Here is a 20053-nt window from a genome sequence, read left to right on the forward strand (position 1 = left end):
CTGATCCTTCAAGCCAAGTTTAGGGTCTCAAGAACAAGCTGTGGGGCTGGTGCACTGTTTTCTCTCCAAACGAATGTTTGAAACCACGGTTTAGAAGCAGTCCTGCTCTGGGGTAACCACAGTTTAAGGTATTTTCTGAACTGAAGAAATGTGGTGTGAAAAAGACGCTGATTTGTTGTGCTAGCAGATCTGCTATGAAACTGTTGTTCATTATGGTGGGGTTCAGGTTTTCCTACTGTTATATGTTGCAACCCGTAACTTTCCTCCCTTCTCCAGACCCCCTCTAGGAGTAACTGCACTGCAGTGGAAAACAAGGGCCAAGTTACACTGCTTGTAGATTTCTCCCTCAGGGTTTACATTGTTACAAATTGCAGCCATAAAGTCTGCAGCCGGAAGCAGAAGAGTAGTGAGGTGGGAGGGGAAGCTTCTTTAACCTTTCTGTTCAGTGGTTTTTACTGCTGAAAATCCCTCTTCTCTGGTGCTAATAGCCATTTCCCTGGTAGGGGAGAAGGAGAGGAGCAATATGGGACAGTTCTTAGGAGAAAAACTACTGGAGGAAAATAAAGGTGAATAAGGGTTCCCCCCCCCCCAGCTTTTTTGCTTGTTTTCATCCTGCATACCTGGAACTTAACCCCAAAAAAACACCCTTGGGGGGGGTGGATGTCACAGTTACACATAATGTGTAATTTGGTTTGAAGTTAGAATTCTGGCATGTATTTGGAGGTGGCTCTTATGTCTCTGGGTTCTCCTACCTTTCATGAGTTTGTAAAATATATTCCTTCTGATCAGCCAACTGTTTGACCTAGCATCAAATTACAGAGTTACAGTCCTTTGGCACCTTGAGCTGGCAGTGCATTGTTTCTTTCCCTGCATGTGATCAGTCCCAGGCACAACTCAGCGATAGCCATTGGCACTGGAGCACTGCCAAGAAGCTACTATACCAGAATACTCAAGTGAGTTTAGGTTGATGGTTCCATTCTATGGGAGAGATCCAAAGTGAGAGGGAGCCAGCATAATACTGCTCTGGCTTTAGATCATAGGAAAGGCCTGCATATGGAGACTGCTTGGTCCTGCTGTTTGCTAAGTGTTAGTTCCTGTTCAGTATTAATCCAGTTTAGCCACAGCAGTACTAAGGGGAAGGGCTTAGTCTTTGCATGTACTAACTGCATGTAGAGCCATGAAAACAAAGCTGTCCTGTGGCTTTGGCATCTTCGCAGTGAGTCCTTTGTGGTCCATTCTCCCACTTGTGCATATAAAGTGTGCTGTACTTTTTGTATCCTCCTGTGGTTTGGTTGCAGCACCCCCATAATGCAAGGTGCTGATTGTGACAGATGCTCTGCACAGCTGTGCACTGATCTCTCTTGCTCCCAGCCTGTGATAAATGCCTGTGCAGCTGCGATACTCCTTGAAAGCACAGTCCAGTAGACTATTATTCTGTGGATTCCCCCAGTTAGTTCTCTGCTCTTCCTGCTCATCATGTGACATATTAGAGAACCTTGGATGTGCAGAACTGCTGCAGGTGAGGTTGTTCATTGGCTTTGCTTAGGTGCTGACTTTCCTGTTAGCGTCTCTTCTCAAGCATCTTGCAATTTTAAGCCGATTTTTATTTTATTTTGCTACAGCCCCTACTTCATAATATTCTGTTGGTAGAAGAAGCAGCATGATTGGATTGATGTCTCGTTTCCCTTGTGCCTAATCTGAGGGGTCTAAACAGGATTCAGAGATCCTACCAAGCCGGCCTTTATTCATATTATTCCTGAAGCCGCTGATACTCATCCTTCTAGTGGATCAGCTGTGACAGGAATGCTTTTTATTATCATAAAAATCCTCTCACAGGGAGAACTTGAAAGACCAGCTGTAAACCATTATCTTTGGCCAAAAGATTCCAAACATGCCACTGTTAATCATGCAAATGTACTTGTGTAGCAAAAAAAAATGTGAATACAGACAATTGTATATATTTATACATTTATATATATTTTGGTCACAGGTTAGGCTTTTTAACAATTTTAAAAATGGTGGCTTGGTACAACAAGCAAAGGTATGGTGAAAATCGTTTATTTTTTTCAGTTCATAATAAAATTGTGCCTGCCTAATCCAGATGGAGGACTTTTCTGTTTGTTTTGTATGTGAACAGATTCCAGCTAGGAAAATCCATGAACAGATCTCCAGTGCAGTTTTTATTGCTAAGTAGCAGCTATGGGACCAGAGCCACAGTGTGGGAAGAGGAGTGTTCTCTCTCCCTGCTCCATGTCATTTTCTCGGCATGCTGTTTGGGAAAGCTGGTAAGTTGCCTGCATGCTCCTTTGGTGGAAATGCATAGCAACTCTGGAGGGTTTCTACAGCCAGTGAAGCTGGGGGCAGGGGGAGCCTGTCCTCTGTGACCCTAGTCTGGGTCAGTGCTCCCCATAGCCGCTGTTTACCCAGACAAAATGTACTGGAGATCCAGCCGTAGATTCTTCAGTGCCTCATCTAGTCTTCCGCAGGGATTTGTTTGTTACTTTCCCTTTTCAAATGAGTCTCATGGAAGTTTTCTGTTGATTTGTTTTTTATTACATTGCTATCCTCCCCATCCTCCAAGGATCTCAGGGCAGCACACATGCTTCTCCCCTCCATTTCATCCTCAAAACAACCTTGTGTGATGGGTTAAACTGAGACAGAGTGGTGGCACATGAAACAACCCTCACTACGCCATGGAATGTTAACTGCAGAATTAAGAAGTTTTTAAAAATGGAAGAGAAAATTCAGGTGAAGAAAGCTTGTTAGCAGAAACCATAAAAACTGATAACACCTTGAAGACTTAACATCATTACTGTGGCTTATGCTTTTCTGTGACAGGTCACATTCTCAGAGAAAGGAGAGTCACTGTGGTGTAGTGGTTAGGAGCCATGGACTCTAATCTGGAGAATCAGGTTTGATTCCCCACTCCTCCACATGAGACACTAATCTGGTGAACTGGGTTGGTTTCCCCACTCCTCCACAGGAAGCCTGCTGAGCGACCTTGGGCCAGTCACAGTTCTCTGAACTCTCTCAGCCCCACCCACCTCACAAGGTGTCTGTTGTGGGGAGAGGAAAGGAAGGCAATTGTAAACTGGTATGAGAGAAAACGGGTATAAAAACCAATTCTTCTATGGTGGTGGTGTCAAACTAGGACCGGGGAATTCTGGGTTCAAATTCCAATGCTTTCGTGAACCTCATTGGGTGGCCTTGGGCCAGTCACTTAACCTACCTAACAGGGTTGTTGTGGCAATGAAGAAGGAAACAGAACCATTGTGAGATCCCTGGAGGAAAGGCAGGATTGTGTTATAGACTGGTAGGTGGTGGGATGTCTCCTTGCTGTATTAACTGCTTTTATATTTTTCTTTGTTTTTGCCATGACATGTTGCTAACTGGAGTTATTCAGCGATGAGCTTTGGGAGCAGTCTTGGTATGACGATCCAGAGTAGAAGGTAGTTACATAAGAAAATAGTAGCTGTCCAGCTGATGCTTTGCTCCAAACTGAAATAATTACAGATTAAATACTAACTCCTTCTCAGACTCATATAAACATGTCTCAAGGCATTCATATCACAGCACGTTTTACTGACAGCTGTGGAATTTCCTTACTTAACATATTTATACTCGGCATTCATAATTTTAAAAACAATATTAAGGCACTTTCTAACATAAAAACACAACCAATAATAATTTGCTAGGACATTTTTCAATACAAATGATGAAAACAATTGCACTCTTAAATTGATGTCTTGGAAGAATGAAATGAAAGAATCGGCAAAGGCAGCTTTTGTTTAAAAGTACATAGCAGGAGGGTGTGTTCCTTTTCTTGACAGGCACCTGGATGTCTTCCTTTCTCAGTAGCAGAAGGAGTAATCCCAGAGTTTGGCAGGGTGGTGCTTAGGCCATTATTTTGCATGGGAGGGTTCCCACATTTCTCCGAACTGTTTACTTTCTGTGGAAAGATTAATTACTTTTGAGTACTTGGGGCCTTTACCAAGTAAGATAGGGAGTACTAGCAGACCAATTAAATTATCCTCCTGATTTTATGTAACCATTTAGTTGGCTCCTCTTGAAAGGATGGTTTTGCTAGTAAGTACATTGTTTTGGGGAAGAGGGGCCAAAGCTGGCTTTCCCCGTGGGTAGTTTTTACTAGAACACAATCTGGGGACAATGCTTACCAACCCTGTTGCAGCAAAACAAAGAAAGGATCCTTGTGGTTACCCAAAAACCTGTTAGTTTTAAAAATGCCACAAGGCTTTTCTGCATTTTTTTGTCAGTTCTGGCCCCACACTGCTTTGGTTTATCCCCTGATTTCTGCACGCATTTTTGTGCCTTTAATTTTTGTGTCTTATTTTCCCTGGTTCTAATCTGGAGACTGGGTTCAATTCCCCACTCCTCCACATGAGCGATGGATGCTAATCTGGAGAACCAGGTTGGTTTCCCCACTCCTACACATGAAGCCAGCTGGGTGACCTTGGGCTAGTCCCAGCTCTTTAGAGCTCTCTCAGCCCCACCTACGTCACAGGGTGTCTGTTGTGGGGAGGGGAAGGGAAACTGATTGTAAGCCAGTTTGATTCTTCCTTAAGTGGTAGAGAAAGTCAGCATAAAAAAACCAACTCTTCTTCTTTTACCCTAGTCTTTTTCTGGAAGCCTATTTTGAGTTGCTTTTTTCCCTGTATGTAATGCTTCTGTTGCTTTTCTTTGTTTTGCCCACTTCCAGCCCACTGTTCGATGATTGAACTGTTGTCATTGTCAAACCACTCCCTCTTCTCCCTCATACCTTGAAGACAACTGGTTTCATTTTCTTTTTTTTTAAATACAATTATATGTATACAATTTTTTTTCAGGTTTAGCAGGTTCTCCAAATTCCCAGCTTTCGTTTTTTTGTTTTTGTTTAAGTAAGTCTCTACACCCCTTCCCTTGTGCTGATATTCCTTTCCCTTTATATCTCTGCAAGGGAAGAAGCTAGAGACTTTTAAAAATGAAAGCTGGGAATTGGATTTAGCATGTTCTTCTATCATTACAACAAAATATAATAGGGATGCCAGCCTCTGGTTGGGATCTGGGGATCCCCTCAAATTGCATTTCATCTCCACACTACAGATAAAAGTACCCCTGGAGAAAATGGCTGCTTTGGAGGGTGGACTCTATGGCATTGTACCCCACTGAGGTCCCTGTCCTCCCCAGGCGCCATCCCCAAATCTTCAGGAGTTTGGATCTGGCAACCCTACTGTCCCCCATCTTCCTGCTGGTGGCCAGGAGGGACCCTAATATATAAATATAGCAATATTTGAGTGCTGATTTTTTTTTTTAAATGCAGCCATGATATTGATATAAACATGCATAAAAAATAAAGGGTTGGGGTGCTGTGCCACCACCAATGACAACTCCTTCCATTGAAAAAGAAAATAAACTGACTACACAACTATGAAAATGCAGGAGGGGCAGATGTGCAGAAGAACTGCGCCCAAATCCATTCTAATGCTTGTGGATCAACTGCCCAGAAAACAAGAGTAAGTCGAGCATTCAAAAAAGTCCTATGTTTGGTTTTTACTAAAACGCTGATTCAAGTGGAAGTGATCAAATGATGGCACCTCTGTCATGCTGCCAAGCATATAGGATGGAGATCCTTACAGAGCCCAAGACTGTTACATCACAAAGAGATTAGGACTGTACATGTCAGGACTCCATTTTATTTTATTCTCACAACAACCTTGTGAGGAAAGTTTAACTGAGAAAGAGTAGCTGGCCAAAGCTCACCCAGTAAATTTACTGGAAGAGGGGCTTTGAACCTAAGCCTGTCCAGTCTTAGTCTACCCACTGTATCAACACACCAGTTCTCCAGTATGAAATAGGTAATGAGGCACCGGACCTCTAAAGTCACTTAATGCTGCTCTTACAAACTAAGAAGCAAAAAAGAAAACAAACCCCCGATAAAAAATCTCTTTTTGTATCTCGTGATCGCTAAAGTAGTCTTATTGTCTTTTGGAGGGGAGCATTCTTTCTGTGGTTGGTCGTATTGAGACTGGAGAAGGGGTGGGTGCAAGTTCTGTCCATCCAGAACCGGTGACTTAGAACAAAGCAAGCTGTGACTGCTGCTTCTCTTGCCAAGGCAGCCCTGTTTGAATGCGTCATCAGAGAAATGGCAAGTTCTCTTGGCAGTTAGCCTTTTGGGCTTCCAAACAGCTCTCTTTAGAATTGGCAAATTTAGAGCAAGGTAGCATAAACAGCCTTGACTGACTTTCATTGATTAGCAGAGGTAATTTAGAAACCATATATCAGTACCTGAAGGGCACGGTCACTGTTTAGACATCTTGCAGAGTTGGCACCTGTCAGGACCAGAAGCCATGGCAGCTAATCACTCTTCTAATGTGCCTCGATCAATATGGGTGCAAGGCTAGTTCAATGGATGGAAGCCAAGGGGATCAAGGCTTTTTATGACTAGATGATTGATTAAACTTATGTAACAGTTATGACTAAATAAATATAACATTACTCTATACTGGAGATTTATATGTAAAGCGGGCTCAACCTCTTGTTCACTTCCATGAACTTTAACACTTTAAAAATTCAGACTCTATCATAAGATATGTTACCGGTCACTCCTGTCCTATGAGCATATTTCATCTTCATAGTTAGAGAACATGAGTAACTGGAAAATTGCCTCCACCTGTCCAACTGCTATGATTACCTTCCACAGGTGTCAGGGTGTTCGTTATGCTTTATGCACAAAAGCACTGTAAATGTGTCTGACGCTTTCTTGTTACTTCACATTTCATGGCTGAAGCCTGGCACTGAAAACAAGTCCTAAGTGAGATTGCTGGCTCAGATTTATTCCTTGGTGCAATGAAAAACTATTGCTTTAACTGTTCATGTCTATTCCTGGAAAAGGGATCCCAGTTCTCTCCTCACCCTCAGCTGTGACCCCCTGACCATTCTGACTACTCAATCATGCTACCTATTAAAAGAAGATATAAATAATAATTTGAAAAGTTAAACGTATTTTTAAAAAGTAAAATATGCGATGGTTTTTATCTCCTTCAGGGGACATCTCTTGAAATTTCAGGTTGAATCAAGTGATAAAACCTCGATTAGCAGTATTATTTCATAAAATCTACCTCCATGAGCAAATGCTCAATTATAACCCTTCTATATCCTACCACTGGGTGATTTTGTCCTTGAGAAGAGATCTGAGCAGTTGTTGTCCTTCAGTAAATGAGATTTTCAGTTGTGACGCATGTTTTAATCGCTTTTGAACAATTTGGTAGTCTATCTTAGTCTTCACAGGTGCCTGGGTCCCACACTGATAAAAGAGACTTCCCCTTCTATATAAAATGGCACTTGAATTGTGAGCTTTGCAGTCACAACTGGAAGAAAAGATGGGGAAGGGTCTGCTGTGGTTTGGTGAGTGTGTCTTTCAGTTTTCACACCCTCGTCTTTAACTGTCCGGTAGAAGACTACACCAGGGATGTGTTACAGAGATAATTTCACAGGTCTCTTCTGAAAATGGGAAATAGTGTTTGAAGTGACATCACATTCTCTGGAAGTGTTCCAAATAGTGCTACACGAGTTTTCAGTCATGAAGATTTCCAGGACAAAATAGGACAGGGAAATTCTGACACCTCCCACCTACTTCCTTAGGGATCTCCCTCCATGTTGTCCACTGCCTGTTCACTGTGGCTTCTTTTCTTAACCTTCAACTTCGGCATTATTTAAGATAATTTTAAAAGCCTATACAAATGTGGCTTCTTTATGAAGTGATCCCAGACAAATCAGGGATTGCACAGGCAACATGATGGCATCATATCATCATGAAGCTGATCAGATTTGGTTACATGATGACATTATTAAACTAAATCAGAGTGAAAAAAGGAAGTATTGCTCTCGTTCTGAATATGCTTTATGAGATGCTGCATAACAATCAGTTTTGGCTTTCTGATGACATCACAAAACAAAATCAGAATGCGGGCGATTCTTCCTGCCCTCTTACTGAATGGGTGAGCATTTATTCTGCATTTTGCATCTTGCAAGGAATCCTGGAAATGAAGTGAAGCAAGGAAATACATTTTGCAAGGTGGATTTTAGATCAGCCCTACGTTGAATACTGACAAGAATAGGTTGGCTGTTTCTAACACATTCAACTTTCTCTTGCAGGCCTGGCTGTTCTGCTGCAAATGCAGCTTGGTGAGCACCTTTTAAAAATATCTATGACTGATGGGAACAAAACAGCGTATTTAAATATAAAGATTATTTTTAAATGTTGCTTTCTCCTTTTATCTCCAATTTTTCTTAATTTAATGACATTCATGATAGGAAAAACAGACAAATTCCTTTCATTACAGTATTACACAATACTATAAGGAGATTCTCTGCAAATAGTTGAAAGGTAATGAACAATGAATCAGCACCTTTTATCGAGTTCTGTTTCTTATTTGCACTCTGGGACAGTATTATTTTTACTACGCTCTCAAATCTGATTTCATGTGAAGTGCACTGAATATGAAGTCAGGTAGTAATTTCATGGAGAGTAAAACTTTGGCTGAACTGGTACCATTTTTTAATGAGAGGAAGTACAGTAGCAGAACTTTCAGGTAGATTCTATTTATACTTTAAAGACTTTATAATTAAAGCATTCTCCATATATATATACACACACACACACACATTTATACCCCACCTTTCCTTGAGGTTCGTGGTGGCTTACAATAATAGTTAAAAACTTTTTTTGGTTTAAAACCAAAAATAAAATAAGAAACCCCAAATGTCTCCCCTCTTCCCCACTTAAAAGATGCCTGCCAATGCAGACTCCCTCAAAAGCCCTGGCAAAAACACAGGCCTTGCAGGGCCCCCTTACCTAAGGTTGCCAACCTCCAGGTGCTAGTTGGAGATCTCCTGCTATTACCACTGATCTCCAGCCAATAGAGATCAGTTCCCCTGGAGAAAATGGCCGCTTTGGCAATTGGACTCTATGGCACTGAAGTCCCTCCCCTCCCCAAACCCCACCCTCCTCAGACTCCGCCCCCCCAAATTTACTGCCAGTGGCGAAGAGGGACCTGGCAACCCAACCCTCATGTCTTTAGGGATCACATTCCACAGAGCCGGAGCCACGATGGAAAAGGCCTGGACTTTGATGCCAGTCAGGCCATCCTGAGTGATGGGATAGCCAGCAGATAGCTACCTGATGACTGTAGTTGGCACACCGGACTTATAGAAGGAGACAATCCTGCAAATATGTGTGTCCCAGATCATGAAGTGCTTTAAAGGTCATAACCAGCACCTTGAATTGGATTCAGAAACAGAATGGCAACCAATGTAGCTTTTTCAAAATGGGCAACATATGTTCCCAGCGACTAGCCCCTGACAATAACCAGGGTGCCACATTCTGGACCAATTGTACTTGTTTCAAGGGCAGCCCCGTGTAGAGCACGTTGCAGTAATCCAGCCGTAAGGTCACAGAAGGATGAATCAGCATGGCCAAATTGGCTGTGTAAGTAATTAGAGTAATAATGTAATTCAGTTGGTCTAACAGGGATATTTTTTTGAAAAGTGAACTTCTTTGATTTCTATCATTGATTGTTTCTTCCCTCCTCTTGCCAGGCTCTGCCTACAAACTGGTTTGTTATTTCACTAATTGGTCTCAGTACAGACCAGAACCAGCCAAGTACTTTCCAAACAACATTGATCCAAACCTTTGTACTCATTTGACCTATGCTTTTGCCACTATGAATCAAAATAAGATTGCACCATATGAATGGAATGATGAAGACAGGCTCTTCCCAGAGTTTCAAGCACTTAAGCAAAGGTTAGTAATATATTCCATGCTTGAATGTTTTCAAAAATATATTCGTGTGGATGTCTGTATGAATGTTCATTTCTCGTAGTATGGAGGTATTTTTTAACGGTGGTTCAGTGTTTTAAGGGATATCCCCCTTTAAAGGGATCTGTGGTCATTGTCATATATTGGTGTCCCCAGTGTGGTGCCCAACGGCACCATGGCACCTGTTGACATTATTCTTGGTACCCAGCAAGAGTTTGAGAAAGTGGGTGGAGCGAAGTGGTTTTTTTTAGTTTCTGATGTTTATGGTATAATGCTGACAGTAGCTTTATATAAAGTACTTTACCTGTGCAAACATCAAAGAGATATTCTAAAAACACAGTGGGACCTTTCTGATTAAACACGATAGGTCATCACAGCTAAAATGCTTAATGCACCTAACTGGAACTTCTACTGAAGTCATCAGATCTTTCTAATTTGAATATATTTTTATAGTTAAGGTGGAAGTTGATAATATCACTACATCAAATTCAGCACCAACTGTTGTTACAAGAAATGGTGCAAGGGTTGCCAGTCTCCAGGTGGGAAAAAGGAAAATATATCAGCAACGCAGACCACAATGATATGCTAAATACCTTTATAGAATATAGAACATATATGCACCAATTACTATCTTATCATAAATCACTACAGCCTAACCGTGCTATAACTAAATGCTAAACAAACACTCTATAACCGTGTTGGCGAACCTATGGCACGGGTGCCACTTCCGGCACGCGTAGCCCTTTCTGCCGGCACGCACGGTTCCTCCAAGCCGCTGGCCTTTCCGGCTCTGCCCCACCCCGGATGGGGGAGGCTGTAGCCCAGGGGTGGGGAACCTCCGACATCATTGGCGGTGGCCCCCGGACTCTCCCACAGAAGCTGCCGCCATTGCCGCCGCTGGAGCGTGCGTGGCCAGCCAGGCGGGTGGGAGAGCGGGGAACAGAAGCCGAGCGCTCACACTCGGCATGGCCGGCGGCTTCTCCGGCGCCTTCTGGGCCTGTGCGGGCGGAGGGGCATGGCTGGTCGGTGGGTGAGAAGGAGGCACCCTCTGCCCCACCCTGCTCACCTCTCACAAGCCTGCCGCCGTGCCCCACCGAGTGGCAAATCCAAGGCAAAACCTCCCATGCATAAATGGCCTCTTTCTTTTTCTGTCTCCCTCTGTCCTTTTCTTTCTCTCCCTTGCTCCATTTCTTTCTCCCTTTCTCTCTCTTTTTCTTTCTTTCTCTCCCTCCCTTCCTTCCCTTTCCCCCTCCCTTCCCTTCTTTCCTTCCTTCTTTCCCTCCAGCGGCTTCTCCGGCACCCTCTGGGTCTGTGCGGGCGGAGGGGCGTGCAGTCCTATTCCACCTTTGAAGTGCCCACAAGCTATCCTCCAAACACCTTTCCATTTGTCTTGATATGTAGAGAGAAAACACTAAGGAACTAGTTGCCAATCTCCAGGTACTAGCTGGAGATCTGCTATTACAGGTGATCTCCAACCAATAGAGATCAGTTCCCCTGGAAAAAATTGCCACTTTGGCAATTGGACTCTATGGCACTGAAGTCCTTCCCCAAACCCCGCCCTTCTCAGGTGCCACCCCAAAAACCTCCCACTCATGGCGAAGAGGAACTTGGCAACCCTAGCCTCTCCCTCTGGGCCCCCTCTGGGGGTGGTATTCAGGTTAAATTGCCGCATTGGCACTCGGCGATAAATAAGTGGGTTTTTGGTTGCAGTTTGGGCACTCGGTCTCTAAAAGGTTCGCCATCACTGCTCTATAACAAGAGTCATCATGAACTTTCTGGGACTAAGCCCGCCGCCGCCGATGATTAGATGAAATCCGTGCCCCATGCGGAAGCAGAAAACCTCCCGGCTGGCACTCAGTTCTAAAGTACAGAGTCACTTGAAGATGCGCTTAGCGTTGCTGATATATTTTTCTTTTTGCTAACAAATTCTTCCATCAGTACACTTACTTTTGCTTAGTCTCCAGGTGGGGCCTGGAGATCTCCTGGAATTACAACTAATCTCCCCAGACTACAGAGATGTGTTCCCCTGGAGAAAATGGCTGATTTGGAGGGTAGACTCTATGGCATTATACCCCACTGAGGTTCCTCCTTTCTGCGAACCCTGCCATCCCTAGGCTCCACCTCCAAATCTCCAGGAATTTCCCATCCTAGAGTTGACAACTCTAAATGGTGCAGGCTTAAAATGTCTCGGCTCATGATGAGACAGACTTATCTAAAGTGGAAAAGAAACCATGGCAAACATTTTTTTCTTTTTTCTATTGCATAAGTGTGTTAGATGCCTGCAAAATGAATACAGACACTGCCAGAGGAGTTTCTTAGCTAACTCAATGTATATACTTATTTTGTGTGTACACAAGAAAATATTTTTAAACAATATGCTAATTTTAAAAGGCATCCCTTTGAACAGAGCTGTTGTCTGAAATGGCGAAGAGTTACTATCAGAGTTATGCATAACATAACTCTCTGATATTTTTGTTGGTGGCTCTGCCTCTTGTAGTAGCCGTTTTGTGTTTGCGCCACCCACCCTCTGCCCGAATTCGAAATGTGCCTACAGGGTCAAAAAGGTTGTAGACCCCAGCCAGATATATTAGTGAGGGATATCCGTAGCTTTTTAAAAAATCTCAGTATTTGAAATACTGCATCCTGAGGTACAAGCACAAATGTTTACACTGATATTAATCTTCCTCATATTTTACAGCAACCCCAATCTTGTCACTCTGCTAGCTATTGGAGGCTGGAATTTTGGCACCCAGAAGTGAGTATCCTCCCCACGCCCCAACAACAACTTAACAGCTTTGACACCACAGTGTGTGATCTTGCTCCAGTGGAGTTTCTGAATTGGAAGTAGTCAGAAGATCTGTGCTCCAGTCATGGTTATGAACAGGATGAAAAGACCTGAAGTTACTTTTTAATAGTGCTTTGGATGTGATAATAGTATGATAGGACTTCTGATGAGAAGGGCTTTGGTTTACAGTCTACTGAGAAAGAAGGTGTCAGGCCAACTTAAGTAATGACAGAGGACGTTCTGTATAGGCAAGGCTATGTAAGAACAAATGATAACTGGGTTAGCTTGACACAACGTTATGTGCCAAGATAAGTACTTCTTTAGTGCATTTTTATCCTTTCCTTCCTCCGAGGAGCTCAGGGTGTTATTAGGGTTCCCAGTTGCCCGCTAATGGCAGGCAAGGGCCTGCCGATTTATGCCACTGCCCACCGACACTCAGCTGGTCAACAGGCAGAAGCAGGCCAGCGGAAGGTGGGAGCGTTCTGTGCCCCTGCACAATGATGTCACTTCCGGCTTGATGCAGAAGTGCCGGCGTTGCACCGGGGGATGCTCTAGCACTCCCCCCCCAAACTCTATGGAAACAATAGAGTTTTGGGGCAAGTGCTAGAGCACCCCCTAGTGCAATTCTAGTGCTTCCATGTCAAGCCAAAAGTGACATCATCGCGCAGGGGACACAGACTGCTGCCACCAAACCTGCCTCCCTAAAGCTCCTGCTGGTTGCCAGGAAGGACCTGGGAAATACTAGGGTGGTATATATAATTCTCCCTTCCTCCATTTTATCTGCATATCTGCCCTGTGAGATAGATTAGGCTGAGAATTACTGATCCAGGGTCAACCAGTAGTCTTCATGGAAAGTGGGGATTTGACCTACGCCTCCCCAGTCCTAATTCAAATTTCTAAGAACTAAACCATAAATGCTGATTTATGTACGTATAAATTATGCACAGTGGATAGGCTTGCATGCATTTGTTTCCTTGGCCTGATTTATTCTGCTTCTGCTAGCCAAGGGGAACTGTGCAGGGCACTGAAATTTCCTCCTCCCCAATCACTGGAAATCCTGCTTAGCCCATCCTCTGACTTTTCAGCATAAATCATTGTCCACACTTTCCCACCTTTCTTGGCTGCTCTTGACGTGGTACCCAAGCAGTAGAGGAGGTGCTTATCCATGAGCAGTTGTCATGTGGCTGGAGTAATGTTTAAATGATGCAAGCAGAAACTGATATTACAGGTCCTGAGTTAGCATCCTGTTGGGAAGGGTACATGGGGACTCTGTAGGAAAGACCCATACAATTACCCCTTTCCACATGTCAACATTGCCCCAGCTGCATGGGAACCATTCATGGAAAGAAAAGTTGCTTCTCTGCATCTTGAGTAATGTGCCCATGACCTCTTACTGCTCTTGTGATCACAGAATACATGATATTGGGGATGTATGATACAAATGGCAAATGGGTATCATATAAAGTTAGTATCACGATACGTAAGGGCAAGTGGGAGATTGTTTAAGGATTTCCTCATTCTAGGTTCACTGAAATGGTGGCCTCAGCTGCTAATCGTAAAATCTTCATTGATTCGGTGATTGAATACCTCTGTAAGTTTGGGTTTGATGGGATTGACCTGGACTTTGAATACCCAGGATCCAGGGGCAGTCCTCCTGAAGACAAGCAGCGCTTCACTATCCTGATTCAGGTGAGAAGCCAGTACAATAGTACGAGTGGATTGTCTGTGCTTAACAAGTGCAGCAAAGAATGGCTCCCCAAAACATCTTAGAAATCATGCTTTCCTAGTAGATTGCCAACTTGCAGGTGGGGCCTGGAGATCGCCTGGAATTACAACTGATCTCCAAACTACGGAGATCAGTTTCTGTAGAAAAATGGCTGTTTTGGAGGGTGGACTCTATGGAATCATACCCTCCTGAAGTCTCTCCCCAAACCCTGCCCTTTCCAGGATCCATCCATAAATCTCCAGGAATTTCCCAATCCGGAGTTGGCAACCCTATTTCTTAGAGGCTTTTTTGGTGTTTGCCATTTTAAACAAAAAACGGCTAGGTGATGAGCACTGCCACCCGGGAGTCGTATGGCAAGCAACACTGTCTCCTAGCAACAGTTTTTAAAAAAGCAATAGTACAAAAGAATACTGGCAACAACTGCAGCTTTTTGTAAAATGGGAGAAAGTTGTGTTGCTCATCATTAACTATGCTAAAAAATCCAATAGGTTCCCAAGACACTTGCATTGCTACAGTTCACATAATAATCAGAAAGGCAATGGATGCTCTGCTGTGGTGGGCTGAGGGGAAGAATCTTGTTTCTCTAGAAACAAGATATTTGTTTTCAGTTCTTTGGAAATTCAAGGTGCAGCCATGAGCTGTGACATATGGACTGGGAAAAATGAGTGGGACACTGGGGGGTGGGGGGAAGACCCTTGCAATTGCCACATACCCAGAGATCCGTACTCTATCACTACGTGTAGATTGTTTACGGTCAAAAAATCTACACAATCTGTGTGCTGATCAAACCTTTTTGGCAAAGCCTGTCCAGTGGCACCTTAAAGACTAATAAAATTTATGCTCGAAAGAAAGGTATCAGTGTGTCAAGGGAATCTACAATTAGCACTGAAGTAAGCTACTATGGGGATGTGTGTGTGTAAAAGACGCTCAGAACCAAGATGTACATTTGAAATGGCTCTCCATATCTCTCCACAGGAAATGCTGGCTGCTTTTGAGAACAATAAATGTCAAGGGAAGAGGCTTTTGATCACAGCAGCTGTATCTGCTGGCAAAGGAACGATTGATGCAGGATATGAAATTGCTGAGATAGGAAAGTATGTTGGCTGGAGCTCAACTGTAGAGTTTTTGGAATTGAATTTGATTCTTTCATGCATCATCAATTGTATCATTTATTATGCAAATTGACTCTAAAACTGCTGCCAAATAATCAACAGCACCCACATTTTGTAGAGCAGTATCAGCAAAACTGATAGAAACTTTGTGCATACTGTAGGTTACTGTTGGATTTTTCAAGATCTGTGTCATTTATCTATATGAACTCATACTCTTTGTTTTATCTCATTTATGACAGAGTTCTAGATTTCATCAGTGTAATGACATATGACTTCCATGGAGGCTGGGATACTGTCACGGGACACAACAGCCCCTTGTATGAGGGATCAAAAGACCAGGGTGATTTCAAGTATTTCAACTGTGTAAGGAAATAATCCTGATTCCTGTAAGGAGATATTCTGCATTTTTCACGAGGCTGGTGAATGAGGTGGGCACTAATCCTTTTTTCTAACTTGTACCTCCTCAGGATTTTGCAATGAGATACTGGAGGGACAATGGTGTCCCCGCTGAGAAACTTCTTATGGGATTCCCCACCTATGGACGCACTTTCAGGCTTACTTCCTCAGACACCTCAGTTGGCGCTCCGGTCTCTGGGGCTGGCTCAGCTGGACCTTATACCCGCGAGGCGGGCTTCTGGGCCTACTATGAGGTAAAGGGTTTGTCAGGCAAAAGCCCTAAAAGCAGAACACATGCAGAGTATAGTAGCCACTTACCTGGCTACAGGGCCTTGTCAAAGTCCTGCTCTTTTCTTTCTATTCCTGCCATTCCATTTGTTGGTAAATAGGGTTGCCAACCTCCAGTTAATACCTGGAGATCTCCTGCTATTACAACTGATCTCCAGCCTACAGAGAATAATTCACCAGGAGAAAATGGCCGCTTTGGCAATTGAACACTATGGCATTGATGTCCCTCCCCTCCCCAAACCCCGCCCTCCTCAGGCTCCGCCCCTAAATCTCCCACCAGTGGCAAAGAGGGACCTGGCAACCCTAGTTGGTGAAGGTTCATTTGTTCAAAGGAATAGTTGATAGAACAATACTAATGAGTGAGGCTTCTGAACATGTGGATTGTTCTGGGTGTTCTATACAATCTCCACTGTTGTGTTGCTGTGTTGGGAGGCCCAATGCAATCAGTCTTTACTGCATAGTTATGATGCTCATGTTAGCACTTTGAGCTGCAAGGTCAGTTCTGTCTAATAACTGCTTACCCATGGATACAGTGTGCCAGACTTTCCTCCACTCAGAGGTGTATGCATTCTCTTTAGCTATGACTTGGGCTTTTTATACAGTAGTAGCGGGAACATCCTCAAAATATTTCTTGCAACATGTAGCAGCTCTGATGGGATCCTGAAAAGCCAGCCCCTTTTCAGTTTTATGTGGGATATTGGTGGTGAGGGGGCTGCAGGAAAGTGAAGACACCCAGATGAAGCAAGGGAGTTTCAGGATGTGCTGCCACCATCTGCCCTGCCCACCAGCTAGTTCTCAGGAGCAGGGGTGTGTCTGCTGGTGCCAACATCCCCACAGCAGTGTCAGGCCATGTTTCTTCATGGAAGTGTTTCTTCATGGAAGGGGGATTTGACATGCCACTGTCCCCTGGGAGGTCACCACTATATCTTGCATTTCCCCAGATTTCAGGCAAAGTATATTAAGTTCCTGTGGCATTTGACTGGCATTTTAGTTGTCTCCATTATAAAGTATGTATTTAATGTGTATAGCAAAATCTTTGCTTTCCTGGTCTTTGCTTCTCCTTTGCTCCCCCAGATTTATTCTCCTGAGAATATCAGGTCACTTTTGAAACCAAGTGCACTTAGAGGTCTGGAAATATAAGAGATGAATAATACACATTTAAACAAAGGTTTGTTCAGGAATTGTTGGCTTTAGTCAGTTGAATAAGCATCAAGCAGACTTAATGGGAGCCAAGATGCATCCACATTGACTTTTTCGTGTGCTCAGGATTGTGGAAGGAAATCCCTTTTGATTTGTTTCACAGATCTGCACATTCTTAAAGACTGCCACGCTACAATGGATCGATGACCAGAAAGTCCCATATACCTACAGTGGAAATGAATGGGTTGGATATGATAATGTTTGCAGCTACAAATATAAAGTAAGATTGTTTATTGTCCATGTTAACAGTTTGGGACATGCTTGAGTTTGAATATCAGACTATGCATTTGATCAAAGGCTAGATCTGCACAGATGTTTCCGGCACAGCAAAATCATTCCTTTTGGTTGTGTTTGTGCTTGAGCAGAAACATTCTTTAGCGCAAGTTGTGATCTATCACTGTTAATAAAACAAATGGTTTTAGCAACAAAAATGTGCTTGAAAAGAAAGATGCAGAAGAATTTTGTTTCCATTAAATAGCTTTATGATTTTTGGCTAGGTCAAGTACCTGAAAGAGAACAATTTTGGAGGTGCCATGGTTTGGGCCATTGATCTGGATGACTTTTTGGGCACTTTCTGCAATGAAGGAAAATATCCTCTCATAAATGAGCTGAAGAGACTTCTTGAAACCAATGGTAAGACAGTAAAAAGGAGATGGGAGTCTGTGGGACTAAGCCCCAAGCAGGTCTACTCAGAAGTAAATCTCAAGTTATCCAGTGGCGCTAACTCCCAGGAAAGTGTCCTTGGGATTGCAGCTGATGTCAATAGGAGAACCAGTGTAACACTCCTACTTAAAGCTTGAAGGGCTTTAAGAGGGGAATGGACATATTCATGGAGGAGAGGGGTATCCATGGCTATTAGTTAGAATGGATACTAATCATGCTGCATACCTATTCTCTCTAGTAACAGAGGAGCATGCCTATTATTTTGAGTGCGGTGGAACACAGGCAGGATGGTGCTGCTGCAGCCGTCTTGTTTGTGGCTTCCTAGAGGCACCTGGTTGGCCACTGTGTGAACAGACTGCTGGACTTGATGGGCCTTGGTCTGATCCAGCAGGGCCTTTCTTATGTTCTTACTTAGGTGCGATGGCATTTGACTTTAAATGATAATGCACCCTTTGACTTTAAAGACTTAAAGACTTTAAAAATGCTTTAAAGACTCATGATCGACTAGCACTTTATTTAAAGGTCCTGTTTCAGGCACATGGACATAACAGATGTCTTTGCACTGCAGTCGGGACACGGCCCTATCATTGCTGCCCTTGGTATTGTGCCAGGGCATCACCTGCCTTGTATAAAGCTGCCACACAGGGACCCTTGTTGAGCATTACAAGGATGAGATGGGGCAAAAGCACTTTTGGCCTCTGTGTTCCCTTTCTCTTAATGTTCTCATAATAAAAACAGTCACTTCTTGAGGTTATTTTTGCCTCAAAACGATTTCACAGCAATCTGGGTGCTGAGGACAGCTGAGGGGCCTTTGGTGCTGAACTCTGGCCTGGTTCAGACATTTCTGACCCTTTTCCTCTACTGCACAGTTAATGTCATGTGGCACTTCACATGGACACCTAAGCATTCAGATATCCAAGTTCCTCTCAGAAATGAGAGGAAAGCCACATGGAATGGCCATACCATACGTGATATTGGTGGCCTCTCCTCAGGAGTGTGAAAAAGCGTCTCTGCTACAGCAGCAGTGTCAAGTGGGGTGGGAGCAAGTGTGAACTGGATCTCTACGTAACTGTTCTCACTTTGCTCATAGCTGCCACTGCTCCCAACCTCTCTCTTCCCCCTTTCATCCCTCATGCCTTCACAAAACTGCAGATATGACAGAGATTTTGGAAGGGTGGTCAAGTAACCAATGTTCCCCTCCTATTCTCTTCCCCCAACTGAGCTGCACTTTATTGCTATAGCATGGTGGAGCTAAAAATGGGAGAGGGGGAAAGCCCTTTAAAGAACTAAAAGGGAGGGAAATGGTACACAGCCGCAAGCTGCCCCACACCGTTTGAAAGCAGAACAGTTTTGAGCTCACTTGGGTTGGGATTCACACTTTGTGCAGCAGAGGAGTTTGCACGCCATACATGTTAGCAGTAAACACTCTGAAACATGGGGAAACATGAGGAAAGAAGTTGTGAGTACTTGCTAGGTAGTTGTACCTAGCTGCAATTTCCGTTTCTTGTTTCTACTGCTTCACGTGTTTCAGTGTTCACCAGAATATAGCATATAAGCAATTAATACTTCTGCCATGTAAAGTGTGAATTGACTTTATTAGCTTATAAAACCTCACTAGAATTAATGAATTAGCTCCTGTGCAGTATGTTAGCACTCTGTGAAGTTTCTTTGATTAAAAATGTTGAGAGCCTTGTAGCATGATTTAGCATGAATGCAGAGGTTTCACTATACTATTAAATATTCACACAGGCCCCATTGTTCTGGATTGCCCTGGTGGAACTCCTCCTGGGACGACGACTCCTCCTGGGACTACTACGCCACCTCCAGATACTACTACAACTCCAGGCCAACCAGATACTCCAACTCCTGGCATTCCAGATACTCCAACTCCACCTCCAACTGTGGGCCCACCGCCTGGTAACTTTTGTGCCAACAAAGAGGACGGTATCTACGCTAACCCAGAAGACAGAAACAAATTCTATATGTGTTATAACAAGCAAACTTTCACCTTCAGCTGTGCAGCTGGACTGGTGTTTGATGAGAGCTGTAATTGCTGCAACTACCCTTAA

The 20053-nt window shown here is 43.6% G+C and overlaps 1 protein-coding gene across 1 annotated transcript; it reads left to right on the plus strand.

Moving 5' to 3' along the window:
- The first annotated feature begins 7376 nt into the window (after nt 1-7376).
- LOC130472821 (acidic mammalian chitinase-like) lies at nt 7377-20053 on the plus strand. The gene is made up of 11 exons (XM_056844269.1): nt 7377-7401; nt 8152-8181; nt 9595-9799; nt 12513-12569; nt 14123-14288; nt 15301-15419; nt 15677-15800; nt 15905-16087; nt 17425-17541; nt 17819-17954; nt 19734-20053. Exons 1-11 carry the CDS (start codon nt 7377-7379, stop codon nt 20051-20053), a joined length of 1482 nt encoding a protein of 493 aa, XP_056700247.1.

This window comes from Euleptes europaea, chromosome 2 (genome assembly GCF_029931775.1).
Source record: "Euleptes europaea isolate rEulEur1 chromosome 2, rEulEur1.hap1, whole genome shotgun sequence".
Classification (NCBI taxonomy): domain Eukaryota; kingdom Metazoa; phylum Chordata; class Lepidosauria; order Squamata; family Sphaerodactylidae; genus Euleptes; species Euleptes europaea.

Excerpts from the sequence above, each read along its gene's own strand:
- LOC130472821 (XM_056844269.1), top strand. The coding sequence starts at position 7,377 with ATGGGGAAGGGTCTGCTGTGGTTTG. Across the intron at positions 7,402-8,151 it reads GAAGGGTCTGCTGTGGTTTG|GCCTGGCTGTTCTGCTGCAA; the intron begins GTGAGTGTGTCT and ends TTTCTCTTGCAG. Across the intron at positions 9,800-12,512 it reads TTTCAAGCACTTAAGCAAAG|CAACCCCAATCTTGTCACTC; the intron begins GTTAGTAATATA and ends CATATTTTACAG.